Source organism: Glossina fuscipes, unplaced genomic scaffold (genome assembly GCF_014805625.2).
Source record: "Glossina fuscipes isolate IAEA_lab_2018 unplaced genomic scaffold, Yale_Gfus_2 114, whole genome shotgun sequence".
In the NCBI taxonomy this organism is placed as follows: Eukaryota; Metazoa; Arthropoda; class Insecta; order Diptera; family Glossinidae; genus Glossina; species Glossina fuscipes.
In genome coordinates, this window is record NW_023998457.1 from 520,495 (window position 1) to 542,217 (window position 21,723).

Consider the following 21,723-nt stretch of genomic DNA (forward strand, 5'->3'; position numbering starts at 1 on the left):
GTGGCAAGCACTTGTTTATTGTTAGAAAAACTGATCACGTTTTCCTGCTAATCGTGTTCGGGTTTCACTCTTTATTATCAATTGCATTTGAAAGAAGAACAGAATTTCTTGTTTGATTTTTTTTTTCTTTAAGTAAAACTGATTTCTTTTCTTCTGCGTAACAGCTTTATTGTGTGTTCTTTTTTTACATGCAAATGAATGTTTTGTTTATGTTTTACTTTACATAATGAGATAATATGTTTGCAGAGTGCAAGCAATATTGAAGTCCAACTAACTATATAAGCTATCATAATGATCGCGTGAGCCTATGAGTTTCCTCTCCCGCTTGTCCAATAGTTATAATCTATTGAGTTTATTGTCATAGGCTTATGGATGTGACACATATATATGCATATAAAGAGTACATACATACTTATGTAGATATATATTACAAGCATTAGCGATATATGTCGTCATTCGCAATTGAATACATTCTCTTATATAACCGACGAAGAAAAAGTTTGTAGCAATTCTTATATTTTGAATTTAGTTCACTAAACCAAATGTATGTCATCTTGATTGATAACCTTTTGACATTCTTCCTGAAAAAGCCATTACGTGGCTTCTGAGATATCATTGTTATCTTTTGACATCACCTTCCAAGGGGTCTGCGGAACGGCGAAGCAAATCTCGGTGGTTGGATAGCACAAGGTTATGGCCGACTATCTGGTGGATGTATGAAAACTTCTCAACCAGCCGACTTATTAACATGTTGACTGCCCACCATGTTATCAAGAAAATCTCTGTCTCTCGGGCCTCGTGCATTGCCATACCCCGCTATTCCGCAATGTTCCTGCATAAAGATATTGTGTCAATAGTTACTTATCGCAGTAAAAGACTATTATGTGTGGAGAGAAATGTTTAAGTACCACCGCAGGTTATATACTTTTGTACTTATTTTGTTTCTTATCGTAGCAAAAGATAAGCTCGTTTACAACGAAATGTTTCACCTAATGCATTTAGTTGAACGTATCTTTTCTTAATAGCTAAAAAGTATCTAAAAGTTATTCGAATTCGGATGACGCGGCCTGATGTAAGAGATCTTTACTGTCACTTGAAATCGTGTGACGTGGCAGTCAATGTGTTATATGCTTACATGGCCGAGAACTGTTGTGGTAGAAGAAACGCTTCAACCTCGTCACTGTGGAAGACAGTAGAGATTTAATCGCGTTTCTTCTAGAAAGTGCGCGCTGTAACTGCGTTCCTTGTTAACAATAAAGAGGAGGCACTTTATCCGCTTTTTTTGCTGGCTATGGAAAATGGTCGCTTTAATCACGGTTGCTGTAAAAATTGGAGGCTTGAGCCCCCTTTGCTGTAGCCAGTAGAAAGTGGATGCTTTAATTGCATTTCCTTTGAAAAACGGGAGCTTTAAGCAGCGTTGTCGTTGGGAAGAGAAAGCGGACGCTTTAATTGCGTTAGTTATTGATAGTACAAAGTGTAATCAATCGTCCCACCAGGTTCCAAGTAGCTCATGATTCTCGATTCTCGTTCAGTTCCGTTAAAGGAAAATCATTTCTTCTTTGGACAACGCAATTTTTCGCACAATATCATCGCATGTGGGTCATCTTTAGCGTCAATCTCTTCAAAAATAGCTCGAATACGTTTCGTTTCAGCAGCGACTCATAGATGGAAAGTCACTGTTGACTGATAACGAATTACTTTTCGTTTCTAGCCCACAGGCAAATGGTTCAGTATCTCAAAGCATGTGTCGTTCTTTCTTAATATTTTGTAAGAGATCCGTTTTTGACATCCTAGCATGCAAAGAAAGAAAGGGCAAACTATTTACATGCTGCTGAATTTTAGAAAACATCTTCCTTCTACATGGGTATGAATTTTTTTACAAGCTCATGAAGCGCTATTGCATTGCTCGAAGTGATATTTTAAAGTGTAGTATATTTCTTCAGAATCTTTCAGAATGTTTTTTCCTTTTTCCTGTGGCATTTTAAATACGCTTTAGTGCGGCTTGATAGAGTTGAGCGATTCAAAAACTGGCTACGAAAAACAAAGACGCCACGAACTTTTTAGTGTACCTAAAATATGATTATGCGATAATTTTTGCGACATTATGAGGAGAGTGCAAAGTCGTTTTATTACTCTCTCGAGTCAGGCCTTTATTTTACATATAATTAAAACATTCAAATATTTCATACGCATATTACTTATCAAATATTTGTAACGAGTGACGATCTTATATTGCATGGTTTATGCGCAATTGATGTATGGCTTGTATTTAAAAAAAAAGAAATTACTCTGCTTTTTTTATTCATGATTTCATACTTTTATTTAAAATATGACAATTATTATGTTAATAGTGGGTGTGTCAGTGGAATTACTTAGCAAGAAGAAGGAAAACTGGACGCTCAACTTCGTAGGTTATTGCTGTCATCTACCCTCTTCTAACCAGCGTTGTTAGCCAATCTTTAGATCTCATTCAAAATCTCCTGCTTCCTGTCTTCAAACGAGATCCAGCCATTCTTGTGAAATCGTGGTTTTATTCAATAGTACATCCTACAACAGTTAGAAGAACGTACTATTGTCTTACTCTAAAGTGTGGAAGTAATCCAAGTTGCAACTTTGGGCTTTGAGCTTCACAACCTGCCCTTAACCGTGACGCCTTACTGTGGAATGATCTCCACGCAGTAGACTTTCTGGCATTTCGATATTTGCCCACTGCTAAGTTCAACGTACTGCTACCTCTGCTTCCTTTCTCACCACCATCGTGCCACATACACACTGCTGGCGGCCCATATTTATGCAGCCACCAAAAAAGTTAATTTTTCAAACACTCTTCTCCGCCTCCTCTTGTCCACCATACAAAAATGGTTGTTGCAAAAAGTCAGCAATAATGTAAAGAATTTAACCAAAAGCGGATTTTCTAGTAGTAACAACAACTACCGGAACAATGCGTTTATTTTTCTGAAATTTCTAATTAGCTACAAGCGAAGCGCAAAAAAGTTTTGAAAAAATTTTCCTTAATTTACATTTATGTTTGTAATAATAAAGCCACTCCGGCCAATGTCCATTTGCCAGGTTTATCTTTGGTTTTCAAATTGAAAGTCCACACATACGTTGGACCTCTAGTACGTGTCTTATAAACAGGACATTCGTACATATTACGTAAATCCTGTTTATCTTGTGTTATGGCCTGAAATAAAGGTAAACAAATCTTTCCCATTAGTTTTATATAAAAAAAAAAAAAAACAAATGAAAACTTTATAATCGGACAAAGTCCACCATTAAATATCCTACATCACTTGTTTGCTCGTTTGATACAGTTATTCATAAAACAAATTTTTTAAAAGAAGGTATTGTATAGAAAGTGGTGCGATCCGAACCATTTTCAGTAGCATTTGCCCTTCAGTCAGAACAAGTCGAAGTACCGTATCTCATCAAAATATATCAAAAATTCCGATTAGGTGGACTGAACACAACAATACAAAAAGGACAGACAGACAGAGCAGCTTATATATCGCTCGATATAACAAAAGGTGGGTCTCAATGGCGCTCGGTATAATATAAGGAGGGTCCTTAATATACCTAGTAGTGAAGGATACGGTCAATTGATTAAGTTTCAGTTTTCATTAGGGCCCAAATACGTCCAAATTTCATCAAAATATCTCAAAAATGAACAGATATCGGGCAGATAGACAGACAGACAATCGGATATCGCATATATCCAAATAAACATAATGTACCCTTGTATCACCACAAGTACTGTAGGGTATAAAAAGCAAAAAAAAACGAGAAAAATATATATACAAGTTTTGCGGCGATGTACGATCATGCGATAATGCAGCGATTTCTCAATCGCTAACAATCATTAGTTTACTTACCCGAATATTGATGACAGGCATTGATGGATAGAGTTCTTTGAGACGCGATTCCATAATAATACCTTGTTGTAAATCCCATCTGGCGCCTTCCATAAATATTCCATGAACGTAGGCGCCTTCTCTTGGTGCGGTACTAGACACATATATTAATAAATAAATAATCAAATATTTAAATGAAATTCAAACAAAAAACAGTTCAGCAAATAATTGTCTATTGAATAAAACGTTAAACACCCAAAGCAATTAATAATAAAATAAATCTTTTAAGTTGAAACAAGCAAACAAACAACAAATGCATGCATGGGCATTCATACATGTACATGCATACACATATGTACACATATTATACATAAATCAATAGCCAAACGGCGTGACAACGATCTCATGATCAATTATTGATGTGAGTTAATTTATGGTGCCACTTTGGGCTAAACGATGACGCTTACAATTATATCGACAAGTCGCCATTATCGCCCGTAGAAAAACATTGATTATTAATGTTTGTTGCAATGTTTTCTCACATTCTCTCTCCGATTACTAAATCTATTATAACCGTACGCCAACACCTGTTGTAGATATTTTCATATCAAACACCGAAAAATATATTTTCTTCTGAATTAAATATTTCTGGTTTTTGTTATTACAATTATTAAGCTTATGCCCGTTCTTAGGATGCAAAGAATTTTGAATTTTAACAATTCTGCAATGGAATTGTTTGGCCCTTTCCAGCCCATCTTTCCCAATATGGCATTATTTTCTCATCCGCACGCCTGTTTGCCTTTTTTGGAAATGAATATGCAGTTTTTGTTATACCCGACAGCAATTGCGGTACGGAGCTTATTAATTTTGTACACGCACATGTAACATCCAAAAGGACTTAAGATAGGTCCATTTTTTATTATATCGAGCAGTTCAAAATCATTTTCTAAATCAATCTAAGCTTTATTGTCCGTCTATTCGCCTGATATCTGTCCATGTATTTGTGTGCACGTCGCAATCTTTGCGAAGTTTTGTTCAAATTTCGAAATCAAGGCAACGGGATTTATATTTTATGGACTTTGTCTTTCGACTTCAAAGTATATAATTGAAGCTTGTGTGATTTGAAAATTTCGCCGCAATGTAAAATTTTTGTTATACCCTACATCTAAAGCAGAAACTGGCCGTAAAGACCCCTTTTTTTTAATGTAAACAATCCCCCGTGCGATGTCCACTAGGTGCATAACACGACGACGGTAGGAAAGCAGTGAGGAAACGGAAAGAGATGTACAGAGTAATCGTACGGGCTCTATGTTCAAATGCCAAATACTGAATTTTTATAAGCAGTGCGTAGTATGCATTAATTTTTGCGGATAAAAATGAAATGAGTAAAAATGAACGTTTTAGCCGAGATAGGTCGAGCTTTGTGTACCCTGCATCGCGTTCATATGATATAATCACCATTTTGTATTAAAAATGAGTTTGATTTTTCATGGAAACGACTGCACGGGAACGAGTCAACATGCTTCAGATTTACTTGTGCTAATTTTTTCTCAAAGAACTTCTTCTCATATCTTACACCATTCGCATTACAGGGTATATTAAGGTCATATTAAGTTTGCGCTGATGTATGTAACATGAACGAAGAGTTTAAGATGGTCCCAAAGTTTATTATGCCGATCGATTCAAAGTTCAAAGAACATACCTACAACGCGCAAAGGTCTATATGACTAAAACTCAGAACACATTTTCTTTCTGTGTCTTTCGCTCGTAGGTCATGAACTACAGGAAATACACAATATAAATTTTCTCAAGATTATTCTACAAGAATATCAAAAATCAGCCATTTTTTATAGCATAACAGCGATGGATATAAAAGATTCGGTTGTAAACCAATATAACTTTATTACTGGTTTTATTTGTTAACACGTCTGTAATCTTGAAGCCATAAGCAATATATTTATTTAACATTCGAGATTCATTATATGTCTCATATAAGCGATGTCGACCTTCTTAACTTGTTCGCACAGCTTCCACTTAAACGGAGAAGAGATTGGAACACAAATCTCTCGAGTTTTCGATCGAGTTTTCGGTTCCTATATATACGCGAGATCATAAACCAGATTCAACTCACTATATCCTATGCCACTTATGGTAAGAAGGCATAGTAACCGAGATATAGGTGCTCAGAAAATTGATCTTTCCTTTTTTAGCAAGCAAAACAAGGAACCTCTTTTAGAATCCACATAAAGAATATAAAAAGCCTAATCTGCGTAAAATTCTAATACTATTTCATTCTTCAGGACTTGCGGTACGAGGATATATTAAATTTGTGCAGATGTATACAACACTAAAACAACGCAGTCGAATCAGATTCACTTTTTGTATTGATCTAAGCCTATCTTGTAGTCTGTCCGTTTGATGTCTGCCCATTTATCCCTGTGTTCACCCTACAGTCCGATTTTTTTGACATATTTTGATAACATTTGATATGTTTTGACCCAATGATGAATGCTCTTGAAGACGGAACGGATCGATCATTTATTTGACTCCTTCCCATACCACGTTGCATCTTGAAAAATCGATATGTAAGCTATAATAAGATGTATGAGTAAGCCAAGTGGTGCATGTCATTTAATGGTGGACTGTGACCCCACATCATGTTTTTACGTGTTTTCAATAGCATTCATTCTCATCGTGACATCATTATGATATGCTAGTGTACCAACTGTTATCAAAATATGTCAACAACTGCGACCGCAAAAGTGAACAGTCAGTCATTAAACGGACAGACAAGTAAACATTCTTCGATTCAGAAAATGATACTGACTCGATCGGTAAAAATCTAGCGGATGTTGCAAACATTTACATACACTTAATACATCCGTATTACAAGGCTTGCAACAAGGAGCAGAAATTTTGGGTTTAAATTATATGATGGGTGCTCCTAAAGCGACAGAAACTGTGACGGTCAAATTGCTACGATAATACGAGAAAATTTTAAGAGATTTAGCGAACATTTTCCTATTAAATCAGCAAGAGGGCGAGAACCTTTGTAACCTTTGATTTGCGAAGAGTTGATTGCGGGTTTTGTTATTCTTTTTTTTTTTTGTTCCCAAACTCTTAGAAAATGTTTGCTATTCTTCAATTTGCGATATCTCGAAAGTAATGAATGGAAAGAAAGGCCTACCGTGGCAATAGCTTTATGTCTTATGGCTGTGGTTTTATATCAAAACCCAAAGGCCAAATAAAAGTCAATTAAATTATTGAACGATATTGAAAGCAAAAAATAAAATAAAAAACAGGCAAACCTATAATTTAAATTAAAAAATGCTTTTTTCTTGTGATGATGACACTTGATTGTGTGAGATGGGACTTACGTGAAGTCTTCTTTTTGCTTTTTTGTCACATCACATTGTAGACACATTTTGTCCAACGGTAACTCATTACGACGTGCCGTACTTTGCATTATTGCGGTTAATAAAGATTGCGGATTGAAGAAACCAGCCAACCAAACACAGGAAGGCAACTATAACAGAAGGTGTAACAAAGAACACTATTTCCTTATCTATACTTTTTACTTATGCAACACTTACCACAAAGTCAGTAGACCATGTTTCTAATTCACGCAAACGTAAACACAAATCAATGAACCATGAATTTAGGCCCAGTAACGATGGATAGGCGCGTTGTGTCCATCCTGGTGGTACTTGATCTAGAAAGAGGGAATTTTCCAAAATTTCCATATCACTGGTAATCGTAAGTTCGCCTTTCAAGCCTAAATCTAATTCTTTGAGACTTCTCTTCATTTCGCTTGTCAGATAATTCATGCGTTCACACTCCTGAAACGCCACAATCACATAAGGCGTACGTTCTTCGACCTTGTTCATAATTTCGACCATATTAAATTCTTCAGGAAGTTTTTCTAAAATCTCATCAACAATCTGTTTGACTTTATCTTCCCGAGTCACAGTCGCCCCTCCACTAGCCCCAGCATCGCGTGGCTGCATCTCGAAGACAGTACGAAATATGTTTTCCGCTCTAGTTGTTAAAAAACCAATTTCGGCGTTCGGATGTAAACCATATAAATAAGGAGACTCGGCTGGCATATTTTCATCGACATACGTATGATATCCAGCGTAATCGGTGTTGGGAGGAGCTGGAAATGCAGGCGCCAAAAATAGTTCGCCATCGACCAAATCGGGTTGCATGTACTCTTCCAAATACGTGATACATAAACGACGATCCCAATCATCCGTTATATGACCGCCATACATTATTTCACCGAATAGATAACGTAAATCTTCCCAAGGTACCTTGGCATTAGCCTCGAGATAATTAAATAAGACCGACACACTTATATTCAAATCACCCACGTTGAATGGATAGACTTTATTCCAACCTTGAGGACCGAATTTACGTCTTTCTGCTACCACAGCATGAAAATAGCATAACGAAAATAGTATGGCCTTAAATTCGGCTTCTTTACCCGACATTTCCAAAGTTTCTTGCGTGAAATTATCCAAGGCTTTGTGCAGATTGGCTAACATACCAGTCGGAGGTTCATTAGTAATTTTTATAGACGATTCCAGAATGCCCTAAAAGTGATTTTCGAAATATGAGAAATCAGAAAATTTTATTTGAATACATGCCCCTCACCTGGGGTATGATATGAGCCGATGGCGTTGAAGCCGGTTCAGCGCTTAAAAACATACGATAATGTGGATGAGAACCTTCAGCATAATATTCAAGTTTCTTTTCCAATACCGGCAGCCATTTACGTACCAAATGTATATTTTGTAAAACAACCCAATGGCCATTCTTGGCAGCCGTGTCCATGGCTCCTTCGGCTATGGCCTCTTGTCCCTGACCCAGTGAGACATTATGGAAATTATTCAAATCCATAGAGAATCCCAATTGTTTGCCCAAAGCTTCAACGTCTTTCAAGGGATTAACACCAGGCGATAGTATAAAAAATATGGGCGTTGAAGGTGATGCCTCTTCATAAGATTTTGAAAATTCCATCGCCCGATTTTCTACATATTTCGAACCCAATTTTTCCTCAATGAAATCTCTAGAAATATTTAAAGCAATTAGTAAAGAAATCAATTTAAATGAAAAACAAAACATACGCTAAAGCATAAGTCATACGATCTGGCCTTAGAGCTCTAATCATACATAAACGTTGTAGGGCTGTTTTATTTTTCCACTCTTGAGGAAATTTCTCCTTTTCAGGCAATTCGGATTCAACTAATTTCTTCCATCTCTTAGAGGACGTTTCAATGTCACGATCCAAATTGCGAAATTCATCTTTCGAAGCCAAACTGCAAATACCACCCCACGATAAATTGGAAAGAAAATCCACGGGACTTGTAACGTGTGGCTTGATTGGAAAACGCAAAAGGAAATCTAATTCTGTCGACGTAACCTCTTCATTCATCAAAAGTATCTTAAGGAAAAGTACACAAGAATTATTTGGATGAAAAACTCACGCTGTCGTGAGATATTCACTTACCTGAAAAGTCATTTGTGAGGCAAATATTAATTTATCGCATTCAAATAACCCCCGTGAAGTGTATTGGAAAACGGAATACGTTATGCAATCAATTAGATTTGCTACACGTATTTCCAAGTTATCGCCGGGCTCTGCTTTTGCTATAGCTTTCTGAAATACAACACTGAAAGCCTAAACAGAAAAAACTTATAATTTTTAGAATATTTCTGAGCTTCTTTCGAGAAGACTTGATCAAACCTTTAACGAGAATTGATAAATCGGATTAATGGTGTTCAATTCGTTTAGTATAAAATACAAAAGGCTAGCCCGAGCAGCGGCTGGCCTATAAAATTCTCTAGCCTTGTCGATTTCCTTCGAAGTAATTTTCGCCTCAGCTACCTATAAAATTTACAAACGAAAAACCCGCTTTCAAACATAAACTTTCTATATTTATATTCTTCACCACTTGTAGTACGAGGTATACTAAGTTAGTGCGGAAGTATGTAACACCTAGAAGGGCTAAAAGTATAGCCATCTTTTATTACATCGATCGATTACAAATCATTTTCTAAATCGAAGTAAGCTTATCTGTCCGCCTGATGTCTGTCGGTGCGTTGTTATGTTCATGTTGGTGAAATTTGGTACAAGAAAGCTATTAAAAGTTGTTCGGATCGGTAGACTTTTTCCACCACTCGCCATATAACGCCTTCTTCTGAAAAGCCGTTACATCGACAAAAATTGCAAATTTCAAAAGGTTTCTCCGTAAAAGTGACTAAGTAGTAGTATATCAGCATTCTAAATTGGTGTGTAAACTTTTGACCGGCTGGAGTAATTTTTGAAACCCTCTCTCATAAAACCGCTTCTAGGGAAACTAAAGCTTTGTATGATAACAAGTTCGACTTTTCGATATTTTATGGTGAGAATTGGCTCATAATAGTAAATTGACAAAGAAATCTACCTTATCAAGTTTGATCCACGAAGTTCTATTTCTGTCATACCACCGCATATAAGGCTTCTCATGAAACGCACACCTTTATATGCCAAAAAAGCCTAATTTCAAACTTTTCTTTGGTGAATGAGAATAATTAAGTAAAAACGTTAATTTGAACCACATGGGTTTATTTCTTCCCCCGCTCCATGTAAGATATCTGATGATATAATTATAATTCATGGAAATGTTTCAGCAAAAAAAAATAACCGGAATTTGGATCACATAGGTCTTTAGCACTCCCAAAACGTAAATTCTTATATGGAGAGAAAATCTAACCTGCTTTCATGAAAATTATGGCTTTTCATGAAAATAGTGAATACTTTTTAGTTGATTATTACGAAAAAGAGCGAATAACTGTATTACGCGAAGTGGTGCAAGGCATTTAATTGTCGGCAGCGTCCGACTATAATGTTCTTACTTGTTTTTTAGTTTGTTTTTTTTTTTACCTTTTCTTCGATTTCGGAAGCAGTACTTTTTGTAGTTTCCAGATTTTCTACTAAAGCTGTATCTCCTAAAATATTCTCTCCGGCCGAAGAAAGGCGGGAAAGTAAATCGTCTTCTAATTTCTTTAACATAATCTTAAAATCATTTTGTTGTTTTGTTAGTTCGGCTTTAAGATCTTCTAAATCAGGTCTCTCGGCTTTAACAACCTCAGCCAAGAGTTGATCTTCCAAACCATCGCGAGTAACAGTAAAATTAATTAATGTCGTTTGTGCTTGCATTTCGGGCTTATAGTGAGGATTTGCGAGTTTTGTGTGCAAAATTAAGCGGAAGCTAGCATTGTATTCGATTTCTTTGTCCCCGATTTTGATAGCTCTGTTTGTTGAAATTGAAAAAAATGTCAGCAACAAAAAAAAAAGAAACTCGGCTACGTTATTACACTTACTGTCCTTTTTTGATCAGATTGCGACCTAGTAGAGAGTCTAGCACTGGATCTAAATGTTCATCGATATTTTCAATTAGCACTATATTGCCCTTGGTGATAGCCTTCTCTATCACATCCAAATAGCTACGTTGGCCCATACGTATGACTTTTAAATCATCGCCATATTTTTGCTTAATCCACTTTACACCTTGCAACTGAAAAAAATGCTTTAGTTAAGAAAGTTTTTTTTCCTATTTTTCAAATAAGCAACCTGAGGATCAATCATTAGGGGCCATCTATCGGAGTTTGACAAAATTGTCGCATTTTCAAGTGACATTCGATCCGCCGGTAAGCCCTCGTTTGTCCATATAGCTACAGTAGTGTCATCGGTTAAAAGAGATAGAGGATCCAAATTCTCGGTAGTTGGTATTGGTGGATCCAAATTCTTTAGAAAAGGCGTCCACATCTTTTGCAATAAATCGATGCGAAATTGCTTTGTGAAACAACCGGTATAGGAAATAAAAGCCGTTATGAGTAGAGTATCGCCTGGTAAAGTAATGCCCTGTTTAACGAAACTTTAATGGAAAAATTGTTGCCTGAATTATAAAACCTTCTTCAAAAATGTTAATAAAAATTACTTGTTAACTGCTTCAGCCCAGCGTACATTTTCGCTGGCCAGTCCCCCTACCAAACGATTAGCTAAAGCAATCGTTGCTTGCGTAGCGTCAGCTTCCTGTTGACATCGTAATTTCTCGGCGGTAGCCTTTTCGAAATCGGCTGTCAATTTAGCCAACTGTTCTTCTAAACTCTAGAAAATATGGTTTTAATTGTATCTAAACTTCTTTTGGTGAGAAAGTTTTTATGTTTTAATAACTACGATTTTTACTTTTTTTACGCGGCCGAGCTAAAGTCTAAACAAAAAATATTTCTCTTAACCTTTTCGCCTTGGACGGCAGTTATGTGATTCATGAGCTATCGGGAGTTCGAGTCGAAATCTTCGTCTCTTGCTTGTCTTATGCATGTACGAGCCAAAAGAACTCAAAACTTCGATTATATATCTCTAACGTGGTTATTACTTACCGCAACTTTTCTTTTAATACCGGCTAGTTTTTCCTGAGCAGCAGCCAATTCGGCATTTGCAGCCGCTAAGGCCTTTCTCTTAGGTTCTACGTCGCAATAAACTTCGTAAAATTTAATAATATTAATAACCCAAGCGCAGAGACCAGCTGCTGCTCCGGATTTAGTTCGTACGAATTCTGGTTCAAATTCGGGATCTTTTAAATATGGTACAATAGCTTTAATAACTTCGGCGTGTATGTTCTCTTTATCGTAATTGATAAGAGAATCGAGAAATGTATCCACCTTGGCCATAGCTATTTTGGCCGCTTTCCAAGAGCGATCTTTAGGTAACTTACCACCTGGAGATAAAAGTACCATAACCGCAGCAGTAACATTAGTTACTATACCTGGAGGGGAACCGAATGATTTTAATTCTGTTAGATTAGCTTTATTCAAAGTGTTCAGAGCTTCTTGAGCTGCTATTAAAGCTGGCTCAGCTTTTACCAAATCTTCTTCACAATCCTTTTGCTTCTTTGATACCTCGTCAGCTATTAAAGCCACTTTCATTTCCTCTTCATCCGCTAAAGCCTTTTCAGTTTGCACTTTTTCCGTTTCGACGCCCACAATTTCAATTAACGTATCGGCCGCCTCGTTTTTTTCCTTTAGCTCCACCTCTTGCACAGCCAATTTTACTTTAAGATCGGCCACTTGTACCGCTGTCGATCGCAGTTTTTCTAATCCATTCTCTAAACGTACAATTTTACTCTGTAGGTCTTCATGTTTGTGATTAAGTAACTTTAAATATAAACTTATTTGTTCTAAATAACTCTTCGGTGTTGTGTAATTATAGCGCCGTTCATTTTGTAGATAAACTTTAGAAGTTTGATTGACAGCAGTGTGCACATAAGCCATAAATTTAGCTACGGAATCATGGTGATTTACTGGAAGGACTTTACTGCGCGATAAGAAATTCATTGCTACTGAAATTAGAGCCTCTTGCGGCCATTCGTGAAACCAATTTATTGATGTTGCATTCAGAATGGCAGGGAATTTCCTTGCCCGAATACGTAATGTTGAACCCACGGGTGAGAAACACAAAACTATTTTCAACTGTTTGCGGACGCGGTCTATAAAGAATTTCCAACAATTTTCCCGTGAATCGACCAGACCGGCACCCTTGACTTCGTTGCGTACACCTGCTATGATATTCTCGATTTCATCATCGGGGAATAGATCTGGAATCTCACCGGTAGACAGCATATCGTTGATTAGGACAAGAAAATCCTCACTTGGTATTTGAGCGTCGGTCATCAGAAACATAATGCCGACATTTTTGAGGCCAGCCTTCAGATACAAACCAGTGAATTCATTCTAATATTAATTGGAAAATTATCTGAAACACTACCGCCTTATTATCAAAGAAGAATACAGCTTACCTTTAAATCAGCAACGCCGTAACCTTTTTTAAGTTGTATTTGTACTACTTCCAAACTTGAAATAAACGCAGCCAATCTAGATAAAGATTGCTTACCACTACCACCTACTCCCACTAGTAAAGCACTACCACGTGGCGATTCCAATACTCGATTAATTCTATCCAAAATGGATGAAAAAGTGCGTTTGGGAAAATTTATAGAGATTAGTCATTACGGAAAACCGACCTGCATACATGCATCATAGCATCTTCAAAGAGAACTAAATTCATGGCTGCAACAAGATCATTGTAGGAAGACATTGCCTCCTGGAGGAGTTTGTGAAGCTCAGTCCAGGCCTTAATAGGCATGTACTTGGGTTCACCAATTCCTCCTGCGAAATGACAGTAGATATTCGGTTTGTCAAATATAATCGATTCGTCAATTTCCTCAAAGGATTTCTTTACAATGTCATGTTGCATTTTTGTAAAACTATCGATATCCTTGTCATCAATTAATTTGTCCGAATAAACACGCTGAGTTTCATGTTGCCACAGACGTATTAAATCGGTCGAGGACGTCAAACAATCTGTTGTGCTGAAAAGAAGACCCTGAAAGAATAAAGAAAACAAATGTCTTTCATAAAATGTTTTCTCTTCTGTCTGCATGTCTTTCTCTTCTTTCTTCAACTCTCTTCCATGCTCTCCTTGTGATGCCCATTTACCTGAAATACATTGCTAATGTCTCTTAAATTAAATATATAATGTGATTTGATTGCCGTCGGGAGAAACACTTGCGAACATTTGTTATGCAAAGCTAATGTAGCGGCTACGATGTTCGGCGTCATACGGGTCACAATCGGATTAAATTTTTGTTCCGCATTAGAGAAATGCTGAGATAGAATTGTAGAGTATATGCTGGTAATTGAGTCGGTCCCGGGAAAGCTAACAGCCAATACACAGAAATGGCGTTGCAATCGGGGATTTACGGTAAAACTACCAGCCGTAGGGTTCATGCACGCCACATATTGACAGTTGCGTATATCTTTTAACGTAAGCTTATTTCGATCGTACCAGTGACCATAATCGAGATGTTGACGCATTATCGTATGCGGCTGCACAGTTCCATAACAATCTACTTCGGGCATATTCATATCATCAATAAAATAAATTAAAGTTTTATTTCCCGGAGGTCCATAATTGCGACCCGCTTTTTTTTCCAAAGGTTTTTCTAGAATTTTTTGCAACATTTCAGAAGTTGTATAAAAATTAAAAGGTATCGCGGTCACAGCATAATTTTCGGACAACGCTTGCAATTTCTCGTTAATTAATACGGTTTTACCCGATCCAGCTGTTCCCACTAACATTACTGGATGCTTTTTTTCCATCAACAAATCTAAAAAGTATCGTATGCGTATGGATTCGGATGTATGAACCAATACAGCCTGTAAGGGTAAATCACCATCGAGCTCAAATTTTGGTATTTTTTCGGTCCATGGAACAAACTGTTTGGTTTCAGTATCCAAGAAATAATCAAAAATAGTACCGCCTAAAACAGAAGAGAAGAATTATTTCCATCCTATCTGCTAATAGTTTTCAGTTTTTTTTACTAACCCTGAGGAAACTTTATTGTTTTGAATTCATTCACCCACCATTTACTAAATTCAATTCGATAGTCAATGGTTTGATCTTGAAACATAGCCGAGCCAAAAGCCCAAATACAAGCAAACACGAAATATAATTCATGCCATTCTTTGGGACAATCAGCGGGCGTATTGGTCGGCGTCAAGAGACAATCTAGCAAATGGCACAGCATCTGGATATGAGCCATTTCGGCGATTGGAGTAATTTTTTTGAAACGTACACGTATTGTTTCTAACGAGGCCGGTATGTATTTATCGAAGAGCATGACCAAATTAGACTTCTCGGAAGGAATTTTACGTGTTTCTACCCAACTAGTCACATAACTGAAAATTAAAGTTAAAATTTAGTCTTGTTCATAAGAGTCCGAGCAATAGCTTACGGATTCCAACCAAGATCTTGGGGATTTATGTACAATATGCCCGCTCGTGAAACTGTGGCCGGCGTAGCTGTTCTCAAATTGGAAATTTCGAACAGCAAACGCATGGATGGCGTTAACGCAATTCGCTCATTACTGGCCAAAGTCAATACTTTATTGTCGTCCATTACAGTGTTCAAACTTTCTATCCACATAGGATCTATGTCGCCATCGAGCACAATCCATTTGGGTTGATCGCCAGTCATGTTTGCCTGATCCCGCATAATCACGGAAAATAAACCGTCTTTCCATTCCCGTGTTGCAGGATTGATAATACCAAAAAGTTCATCATTGGTTACAGCTTTTGGATTAAGATCATTAAATATAGGCTTCCGTTTGATATTCTGGTAGGTGCGCAATAGGGTTTTCCATACTTGGGTTTTCCCCGTGCCAGCATTACCAACAATAAAAACGGAATGACGTACTTCTAACAATTCTTCTAGCTGCACCACCTTTAATATAAAGGTGTCCTCAGTTTGCAAAAGCAAATCAGAAGCCGCCTGTTTCACGGTGCGTTCAAAATCAGCATCACGTTTTCGAGGCACATCCAAAGCCGGAAATAAATCGCTTATCAAACCCATAAAGACTGGCATGTCATCGGTGACAATTTTTGGTATATTAAAATCACGTAACGCTCGCATTAGAACTTCTTCCTCAGGTCTCCCTGGATCACCACGCTATAAAATTGCTTTCATAACGTTATATCGATATGAAAAATATTGTGCAATGTTTACCTTGAGTGAACCTGCGACCACAAGCACTGATTTTATAGCACGAAGTCCCCAATCATAATGATCCTGTTTAGATAAGAGTTCCTTACATAATGTATATAAGGTAATGAATTTTCTCGCCAAAACACGCGCATCCTGAAATCCTTCTGCCACCAACATAATCTCACAAATTAGCTCAAAATCTGGTACTACCATGGCGCATGGTCTAAATAAGGCTTTTAAGTTTTCAGGCAATTCTGTGCGACCCGCATAACCCGGATTCATTGTTATGAATATACCCACCGTAGGTACACAGGAAATTATTTCTCCCATAAAATTGAATTTGTCCTTCTTATCGCGTATAGCATCCTGAACGGACTTCACTTGTACAGCTACCACTGAGAGCACTTCTACGGTAATGCGATTGAACTCATCGAAACAACCCCAGGCCCCTGTTTGAGCTAGACCTTTATATATATTGCCGCATGATTGGTAATCCATTTGCTCAGAGCAGTTAAACACATAAACCATTATGCCAATAGCTCGTCCCAAATCTTTAGTAGTTTCTGTTTTACCCGTGCCAGCAGGACCGGCTGGTCCGCCACCCATAATCAGATGCAAACTCTGAGTTAATGTTATATAACAACGATCAGTAAGAGGTGTTATTACTAAACGTGGTGTATTTCCCAAGTATTCGTGATTGTAACGAAACTCTGCATCGCAAATATTGGCATAGCAATCCTTTTCCATATCATCGAAACGATGACGAAGTTGCGATTGCCACATAAAAGCCGAGCCCGCGTCCAATTTGGCCTGGATCATTTTTGAAACAACATCACGCGAGTGTACGTCGATGGTGCAAATGGTCATAATTTTTTGACGATCCCCTTTCGAAAGTTCACCCAAGAGCAAGGTGATTAATAAGCTAAGTTGCGAGATTTGTTTTTTATAATAATCCTTGATGGCATTATCGTAACCCTCCTCCAGTCGGCTAAAGGCTATGTTCACTTCTGTGGACCACCAAATTTGTGAGCCACACAGTGATACCTGGGCAGGATAATCGAATAACCATTGTTCCCGTTGCTTTTCCTCATAGGCGACCACCGCTTCGGTAACGTAATGACGCAACGATGAACGCATGGCCGCCTGTATACGATTTAACCAAACTTCTACTGGACCACGAATGCTTGCCAACTTATCGAACTCAACGTATTCACCGTCCTTAGCATACATGCCCGAAGCTGTGTCTATTTCATTTGCTTCGTCTCGATTGAATTTCAATCGGGCAATTGAATCAAATAATTTGGTCAAATGTTTGGTGACCATGTCCGGCTGTATGCCATTACTTAAAATGTCAAGCAAATCAGCCGACGACACGAAATAGAAACGAGGAAAAGCTAAACGTTTTGTTTCCAAATACTCTGCCAAAGCCTTTTCGCACAGCGTAAGCTCCTTCTGAAGATTTTCCAAGCGTTCAATCAACCCGGGTCGATTTGTTGATTCTACAACATTGGAAGATTGAGACATTTCGCTCATAAGTATGCGAAATTCGGTGTCAATATGATCGAAACGATCCGAGTCGACTGGTAGCTGTTTGCGTATGTCTTCTGAACTCATGAAGATGCTCTCAAGATGTGTCCAAGTGCGCTGCACCTCAAACCAAACTGTTATCACTTGATCAGCAATCATTAACTTACTCTGCCAAGCGGACACTTCTTCTAAGAAATGGGCGATGTACTTCGACGTTATCAAATTCTGAAGGCACACTTGATTATCTTCGAGAGTCTCTATGAGTTCTTCCGACGCTCTCAGAAGATTACATCCGGTGCGGGGATGGAGTTCGTGATCAAATTCCATCGTAGACCACGTAGTATTTAAATCTCTTAAAATCTTCTCCATTGACATTTCTTTAACGGCCTTATCAACTATATTTTTCACCTCTTCTTCGCATTCATGCAAATTTAGACCAAGCAATTCAGCCAACGTAGTATCATGATCCATAATGAATTTGACCTATTTATAAGGAGGACATATACAAGCACAGTAAAGCGATCATTCAATAAAGTTTTTTTTTAAAACAAATTCAAAATTTTCGGTGCTTTAACTCTACCTACACATATAAAGAAAATATAATATACAAATATATACATATACACACACACACACATACACACAAACATAGGCACTATTGTTTGCTACAGGACGTCACAAATGTTGTTTTCGTAGTGAAGAACAGAGAATTTTCAAATATTTATTATTACAGCTTACCGTTATTTCCTTGGGCAAGGCTGCTAAGCTCTGCAAAGACACACATATGTATTTACAATACGAACATATTTACATGTTTACAGTGATGGTTTATTAAATTGTTTTTGAACTTAATTCCGCTTCATCAGGTACTTGTGAGAAGAAAAGTTTTATAGTACTTATGTTTTAAGTGTCTGTACAATCAGTGAAATTCATCCCGACTACATTATTAGTGGTATAAACTTCGGTGCTAAATACTGACTGGAAATGGAGATCTAGATTAAATCATGCTTAAATGAAGATTTACTTTGAATCGTTCAGTCGTCACTATAAACAAGAAAAAGGCTTCGTCTATTAATATATTCTTGAGAAATTTTCGTACAACTATTTCGATAAATCTATAACAGAATCCGCTTATCATAGAAATGGTTTTTAAAGCGCATGAAGAAATTTAACTTCGACTGATTGTAACTGCTCATAGCTGCTTATCTCTTGACCGCAAAATGAAGTTATCATTCTAACTTCAAATTTGGCAGAAATATTGAAAGTTCTTTCTCACAGGTTGATATTGAAAATGAGCCGAATCAGTCGATTGACACGCCTTCAGTACTACGTAAACTGAGTACACCTCTGTTTTTCAAGAGCAACAAAAAATGGTTTTTTGCTCGTTACTCCTAAACTGCGGCCCATAAAATCTCTACAAAAGTGGAAAAAATTGGCCACGCCTATTTAATTTTATAGGATTTATAAAATCATTTTTTTTCAAAATTTTACATGACTCCAAAGTAAGGTTCAAAAACCCCATAAAGTGTATAAATTCTTGGCCTATTGCAAAATCAAAATGAACCGTTTAAATGTCCATCTGTCCGTCCGCGCAACTGAGTAGTATCTGTGGTAAAAATTCTACTCCATTACCACTCATTTTTAATAAACTTAATAATTAATTTTAAAAAAAATAAATGTATTTACAAAAAAGTATTTACAATGACGAGCTTCATTAATAACACCGAAATTACCTTTGTCGAGTTCATCAACTGATTCCAATGCCGCTCACGAATTGCAGGATTTTGCAGTTCTCCGACCGCCCTTAACGATGTTAGCATATTTTTGACAGTACCCTCCAGTTTTACGAATGTATCCCAAGAACGCATTTCTTTGTCCAGCAATCGTATATCCTTAGCGAATTTTTTACATTCGATATCCATATTTTCGACATCAACTTTACGCCAAGGTGTCGTTTTCCAATCTTCAATGCACGACTGCACAATGAACACATAATCCCATAGTTGCTAGCGCAATAAAATCGGAAATAAAACCATTAAAAAAATGTAAAATAGAATGTAGTTAGAAAAGACGTGAGACTTGAAATTTTGAAAATTGTCTTTAATGTATAGCAAATCCGTTCAGATTGATTGATTACCTTCAACATTCTCAATTCCTTCCGGCATTGCTTTAATAATTTAAATTCCGGTATATTGACTTCAAAGAGACTGCCCGACTCTTGAATTTCGGCCATTTCATTTTCCAAACGAGCCATATCAGCGTTAATACGATCGGCCAAATCATACGGATCAGGACAATCGAAACGAAAAAAATTATAATGACGGAATACTTCACGAAATTCTTGTACGTAAATCTCGAAGGCTGACACCTTGTTGCGTATGCTGACCACTTCGGTCGCTTGCAAGGGTGAAACTTGTTGTTTCACTGTCGAGGCAATCTTTTTCGTATTGGCCCATTGCTCGGGTAATTCTTGCAATAAAACATTGACCTCTTCAGGTATATCCATATCGTAATATTTCAATAATTGGATGGTTTCTTGTAAGGGCTCAAACATTTCATCAGTTTTGGCAGCTCTCTCTTTTACCTGCATCAAATAAGCCATTAGACTTACCAGGCCCTCGTAGTCACCTTCTTTAACGATTTGCAAAAGACCTTCGTCTGCTTTGCGTATAAAATTGCTTAAATCCATAAGGCTGCTCGTCACCGTGTTAACCAGATGAGATTTGAACATGCTACCCCATTTACATACGGTATTTAATAGCGCATGACGAAACGGTCTAACGTCAACTTGAAACCAGGAACTAAACACTTGAAATGATGCAATCCCTTCAATTTCATTGGATAAACTCTCGTAATTGTCGATTTGTTCGCGAAATGCTTCTATTGTCGGTGGACTTGGTGACGGAGCGTTCGGATCATTCATTAAAACCGATTCGATTTCATCGGGATCCAATATTCGTCCGTATTCCAGAAAAGAATCCATACACTCTTGCCGATCATCTAACCAAAGGTACGAATACCGCTCAAATTGACGGCAAAATAGAGCCGCTTCTTCGATTACTCGAGTGACACCGTTTAAGATCTCTCTTCTCATTGCTATAATATCGGGATTCTCTTTCACCATATCCCCATAATTACGTTTCTCTTGCGTCTTTAGACGCTTAATAAGCGAAGCCATCTTCATAATGTCACGGATCAGTTCGATAAGCACATTATTAAAGCCCATCCTATCTTCCGGATCCAGGGAGGGTATAAATATTAGATTCGGTTCCACTAATTCCAGACGCGCCTCAAATAATGGAGCATAATTGTTATCTGGATCCATATTTTCCGCTATATAACCGACACTAACCCCCACCGTCTTTAGCAAATATTCGTATACAATATTATCGACAAAGTCGACATAATTTAACCACATGACATCATCCTGCCTACAATCCATATTGAATTGCACCATATTGTCATAAAGTAATCTATGAATCTCATCGGATGCCGATTGAATTTCAGCATAACGTTTTGCAGTACGATCGGGTCGCTCGTCAATGCATAATACTGAATCTTTTTTCCCATCTCGACGCTCGAATAACGGTTGCTTCACCCAAGCAGACATAATTCTTCGGATACGTTTCAAATTGCCTTGAGTGAGATTAACGCGATTCTGTAAAGCTGCTACCGGTTGACGTAACTTATCCAAATAGGAAGTGATATCTAAAAATTTTAATTATTCCACCGAAACAAATATTCGCTCATATGATT

General features: G+C 37.4%; 1 protein-coding gene across 1 annotated transcript in view; it reads right to left on the reverse strand.

Annotated features, from left to right (window-relative positions):
• Positions 1–3,022: 3,022 nt before the first annotated feature.
• Positions 3,023–21,723, reverse strand: part of LOC119639863 (dynein beta chain, ciliary) — a 33,791-nt gene continuing 15,090 nt past the window's right edge. The window contains exons 10-31 of the mRNA XM_038037545.1: positions 20,105–21,675; positions 19,701–19,973; positions 18,706–18,735; positions 16,462–18,450; positions 15,692–16,404; positions 15,283–15,635; positions 14,394–15,217; positions 13,919–14,280; positions 13,694–13,850; positions 12,279–13,628; positions 11,837–12,006; positions 11,470–11,773; positions 11,220–11,413; positions 10,780–11,149; positions 9,601–9,741; positions 9,364–9,534; positions 8,981–9,297; positions 8,508–8,922; positions 7,445–8,446; positions 7,229–7,377; positions 3,873–4,005; positions 3,023–3,184 (exon numbers count right to left, since the gene is read on the reverse strand). Coding sequence (XP_037893473.1) covers positions 3,023–3,184; positions 3,873–4,005; positions 7,229–7,377; positions 7,445–8,446; positions 8,508–8,922; positions 8,981–9,297; positions 9,364–9,534; positions 9,601–9,741; positions 10,780–11,149; positions 11,220–11,413; positions 11,470–11,773; positions 11,837–12,006; positions 12,279–13,628; positions 13,694–13,850; positions 13,919–14,280; positions 14,394–15,217; positions 15,283–15,635; positions 15,692–16,404; positions 16,462–18,450; positions 18,706–18,735; positions 19,701–19,973; positions 20,105–21,675 — 11,150 coding nt within the window. The remainder of the gene's footprint in view (positions 3,185–3,872; positions 4,006–7,228; positions 7,378–7,444; positions 8,447–8,507; positions 8,923–8,980; positions 9,298–9,363; positions 9,535–9,600; positions 9,742–10,779; positions 11,150–11,219; positions 11,414–11,469; positions 11,774–11,836; positions 12,007–12,278; positions 13,629–13,693; positions 13,851–13,918; positions 14,281–14,393; positions 15,218–15,282; positions 15,636–15,691; positions 16,405–16,461; positions 18,451–18,705; positions 18,736–19,700; positions 19,974–20,104; positions 21,676–21,723) is intronic.